Source organism: Cicer arietinum, chromosome 4 (assembly GCF_000331145.2).
Source record: "Cicer arietinum cultivar CDC Frontier isolate Library 1 chromosome 4, Cicar.CDCFrontier_v2.0, whole genome shotgun sequence".
Taxonomy (NCBI): domain Eukaryota; kingdom Viridiplantae; phylum Streptophyta; class Magnoliopsida; order Fabales; family Fabaceae; genus Cicer; species Cicer arietinum.
Genome location: NC_021163.2, coordinates 48772421 through 48776852, shown reverse-complemented (window position 1 = coordinate 48776852; position 4432 = coordinate 48772421). Strand labels below are relative to the sequence as shown.

Genomic DNA, 4432 nt, shown 5'->3' with positions numbered 1-4432 from the left:
AGTTTTAACTTATTTGTTCTGATCTGTTCATTGCTGAGCTTTTATTTGTCTTTTAGTTTCTCTTTTTTTTAACTCAAAAATTTGTCTCTTTGTTCTACACAATGTGTACCAAGACTGACTTAAAAAATTATATTTTTATGTTTCTCAAATTAGTTAAAACATGACCATATGTATCAATAAGCATGGCTTGTGCATCAATGGCAGTCATCATCAACATAGCAGACTTTGGCAGTGAACAAAGTCAACATAGCATGGCTTGATCTGATTTAATTTTTACTGTAATTTATTTTTGGCTTTATTCTTAGTTTGTAATTTGATTTGGTTTTAAAACTCTAATTAGATGAAATTGTAAATTTATGATACATAATAAAATTATTTATTGTAATTATTTTTATTTCCTTTTTTTTGATTTATTTTTAATAAATTGGACAAAATTAGGGTATTACAGTATATAAGGAAGTATTTCAATATTTAAATCTACATTTAATTTTGTATTTACGACTATCCTTTTTAAACTTGAATTGTGTTTTTTTTTCTTTATAATTCGGAACTAATAATAATAACTAATGTACTGTTAATATTTAATATATTTATAATTTATAATTTTAATTTAAAAACATATAAAATGTCTAAATAATTTCCTTGATCACAACAATTAAATTTAAATAATTACTTGTTAAAAATGATATTAATGCTTATTTTGCAATGGTCTTTTGAATCAAAAGACCATTGCAAAATAAGCATTAATATTATATAGCAAAAAATTAAGTTGTAATAAACACAAAGTGAAATATCAAATAATTTAACTATATGATTTAAGAATACTTTAAAGTAATGCTCTACGCTCTTTAATTAACTTGAAATCATCAATAATAGACTCAGAAGTGATACTTGCAACAATTTCCCTTTCAATATAAATCGTCATGGTATCTGATAAAAAGTCATCTTCCATCTTGTTTCTTAACCTTGATTTAATAATTTTCATTGCTGAAAAAGATCTTTCAGTTGTGGCAGTAGAAACCGGAAGAGTCATGATAAGACGAAGTAGTCTATCAATCAAGTAGAAATTTTGCGTCTTTTCAGTTGCAATCAAACATGAGCACAATTCTTGGATAGTTGATAAATTCTTCAAATTTAAATCTTGACGAGCATCAATTAAGAAATGTTGGAGTTGAAATTTCAAATTAATCTTCTCTTGCATGTTGAAATCCATAGGGTAATATTTTTCAACTAGAGTGCAAATTTTTTCAATGTTAAAAGATTTATAATTATCCTTAGGAGTCAAAGCACAACTTAGAGTTAACAAATCTATTGCTTGCTCACTAAATCTGTTATTCAACTCTTGTAATTGTTGATCAATGGCAGTAAAAAATATTTCAACTCTAAAATAATGCTCTATTGTAACCTGACCTTGTTGAAGACGAGATCGTCCAAATTTTGTTGTTGAATGAACATCGTTGAGATCAGGAATTTCAATATCATGTTTTTCACAAAAGTTCTTCACTTCAGTAAATAATGCATCCCAACCATCTTCTCTCAATACTTGAATAAGATACTTTGTTGTTCCAACCAAACACATGGCATTAACTATATCCTGAGATTGTTGTTGTAAGGCTTGACAAAGTATATCAGTTATCCCCATAATTTTTTTCATCAAATGCAAGATAAATATAAAATCAAACGCCTTCAAATAATTATAAGCACTATCAGCATCCCCACGTGTAGAATAACTTGCTCTTTCATTTGTAATTTTTTTTAAAACAATACAAGTTGCCTCATACATATTTATCAAGCTACAAATAGAAGAGAAATGTGATCCCCAACGAGTATCCCCAGCTCGTTTCAAAGTACCAATTTGATTTATACCTTTACCAGTTACAATCTCATCAATTTCTAGCAAATGTGCAATTTCCTCTAATTGAGCAGCTTGTAACTCATCATGACGCTTAGTAGAAGAACAAACAACATTAACAACAAAAGTGAGCTTCTCAAAAAATTTATGAATTGGAACAATTTCTCTTGATGCACTAACCAAAGCAAGTTGCAATCGATGAGCAAAACAATGGACATAGTATGCGTAAGGACAATCTTTCATAAACAGTGCTTGTAAACCGTTCCATTCTCCTCTCATATTACTAGCACCATCATACCCTTGACCACGCATGTTAGAAACATCAAGATTATGTCGAGAAAGTATATCACATACTTTTTCTTTCAGAGTTAAAGTTGTAGTGTCTTTAACATGTGCCACAAAAAAAAATCGCTCTTGTATTAAACCAACTTTGTCAACAAATCTTAACACAAGAGACATTTGTTCCCTTTTTGATTCATCACGAGCTTCATCTACAACGATGCAAAATTTGGAATCACCAATTTCTTCACATATATGTTTTCTCACCCTACTAGAAAGAATATGCAAAATCTCTTTTTGAATTTGATGTGAAGTATATTTAGAATTATATGGAGCATTTTCCAACACAACTTTCGCAACTTCATCATTGTAAGTTGCCAAGAGTTTTATCAATTGAAGAAAATTGCCTTGATTTCTTGACCCGCTAGTTTCATCATGTCCCCTAAAAGCACAAGCTTGAAGTGTTAACCAACGAACAGTGTCAATTGATGTCTTGAGACGTATTCGATTCTTCAAAATTTGTTCTGAGCTTTGCACTTGAAAAGTATTCCTAATATGTCCATCTTGATTCAACAAGTCTAGACAAGCTTTCATTGCATTGTTGTGTGGTGAGCAAGGATCCATCCCTATGTGTTTGAGAAAAGCGCAAAATTTTCCATTTTTAACTTTCTTCCAATTTCTAAAACCTGTACCAATGAAGACATCTGATCCAGGACGTCCAGTTGGTCTTTTGCTAAATAGATAGCATGGTAAACAATATGCAGCATCTTTAGAAGGTGAATATTCTAGCCATGAAGAAAATATGTTAAACCAAGCATATTGAAACCGTCTTGGATGAACCTCGTTGCCAGATAAAGGATATTCTTTTAAATTTATTTGATAAGGACCAAATTTTAGATACGCTTTTCGTATTGCATCCAATTTATTTGGTGGATATTGCCAAATTTGAGGGCGCTTTCCGGGATCACGTTCTAAACATTTCTCAAAGTCATCTTCGAAAACTCTAGGAACCTTGGAAAGACGAATATTATTTTCTTCAATTCTTGGATTCTCAGAGATAGTTTCAGATGTAGAAGTTATAATTTCTTCATCTCTTTCACCGTCACAAAATTTCCTCTTGAAAAAAGAATCAATTCTTTTACTCTTCTTCATTCTCACAAACTTATCTAAATCAATCAATTATATGCAACAAAAAAACTAAAACACTTTATATGGACAAAAAAACTCAAACAAAAATAAAACAAAACTCAAACATTTTATATGCAACAAAAAAACTCAAACACTTTATATAGACATAAAATCAAACACCTTATGTGCGACAAAAAACTCAAACACTTTATATTGATATAAAATCAAACACCTTATCTGCAACACAAAAACTCAAACAAAAATGCAACAAAACTCAAACATCTTATATGCAACAAAAAAACTCAAACACTTTATATAGACATAAAATCAAACACCTTATGTGCGACAAAAAACTCAAACACTTTATATATAAAATCAAACGTGCAACACAAAAACTCTAAAGAAAAATCAGCACTAACGTCTAATTGAAACTTCAAATTAAAATTGCAAACTCCAAATCAAAGCTTCAAACTCAACACTAACAATACAAGCTTTAAATTTCATGCATACATTAATCAAATCTAACAAAAATCAGCACTACCTAACAAAAATCAGCAATAACAAAATAGAAATTTGAACCTTTTGAACAAAGTAGCAACGCGATCTAGAGAGTTGTGACGAACAGAGAGGTGAGAGCGACGAACGGCCACGGAGGCAGAGGCGGTCGCAGGCCCGCAGCTTCGTTTGTCGGAGGCGGTCGCGCGGTTTCAAACTGGCACAGAGGAGGAGCGATTGGTTTGTTTGGCAGAGGCGGCCGTCGTCAACTGATTATGGAAGAGGGAGAGAGGGAGGCTGAATGCAAGAGAGAGGGGAAGAAGAGGGAGAGAAGGAGGCTGAATGGGAGAGGGGAAGAAAGAGAAAATAAAATTAGGTTTAGGTATTTCTGTAATTATTTAGTTTTAAGTAGGGCAGTTTAGTCATTTTACCTATAAATTTTTTTTTTGGGGTGGCCGTGGCCCCCCCCTGTCCCTATGAAGCTCCGCCTCTGCTTATGATATGTAATAAACTCAAATACAAATTCTTAATTTTTTTGTTTCCGAAATAACTCAAATACAAATTCTTAAGTTTTTTTTCGGAATAACTCCAATACAAATTCATATCTTGTATTTTAAGTCTTCTTACATTATTTTTTTATATAATTATATAAAATTATCTATATTAAAGCTATATCAT

General features: G+C 31.2%; 1 protein-coding gene across 1 annotated transcript; it reads right to left on the bottom strand.

Moving 5' to 3' along the window:
- Positions 1–826: 826 nt before the first annotated feature.
- Positions 827–3416, bottom strand: LOC101503067 (uncharacterized). The gene has a single exon (XM_027333655.2). The coding sequence runs from the start codon at positions 3281–3283 to the stop codon at positions 827–829; it is 2457 nt and encodes an 818-aa protein (XP_027189456.2). The 5' UTR covers positions 3284–3416.
- Positions 3417–4432: the final 1016 nt, after the last annotated feature.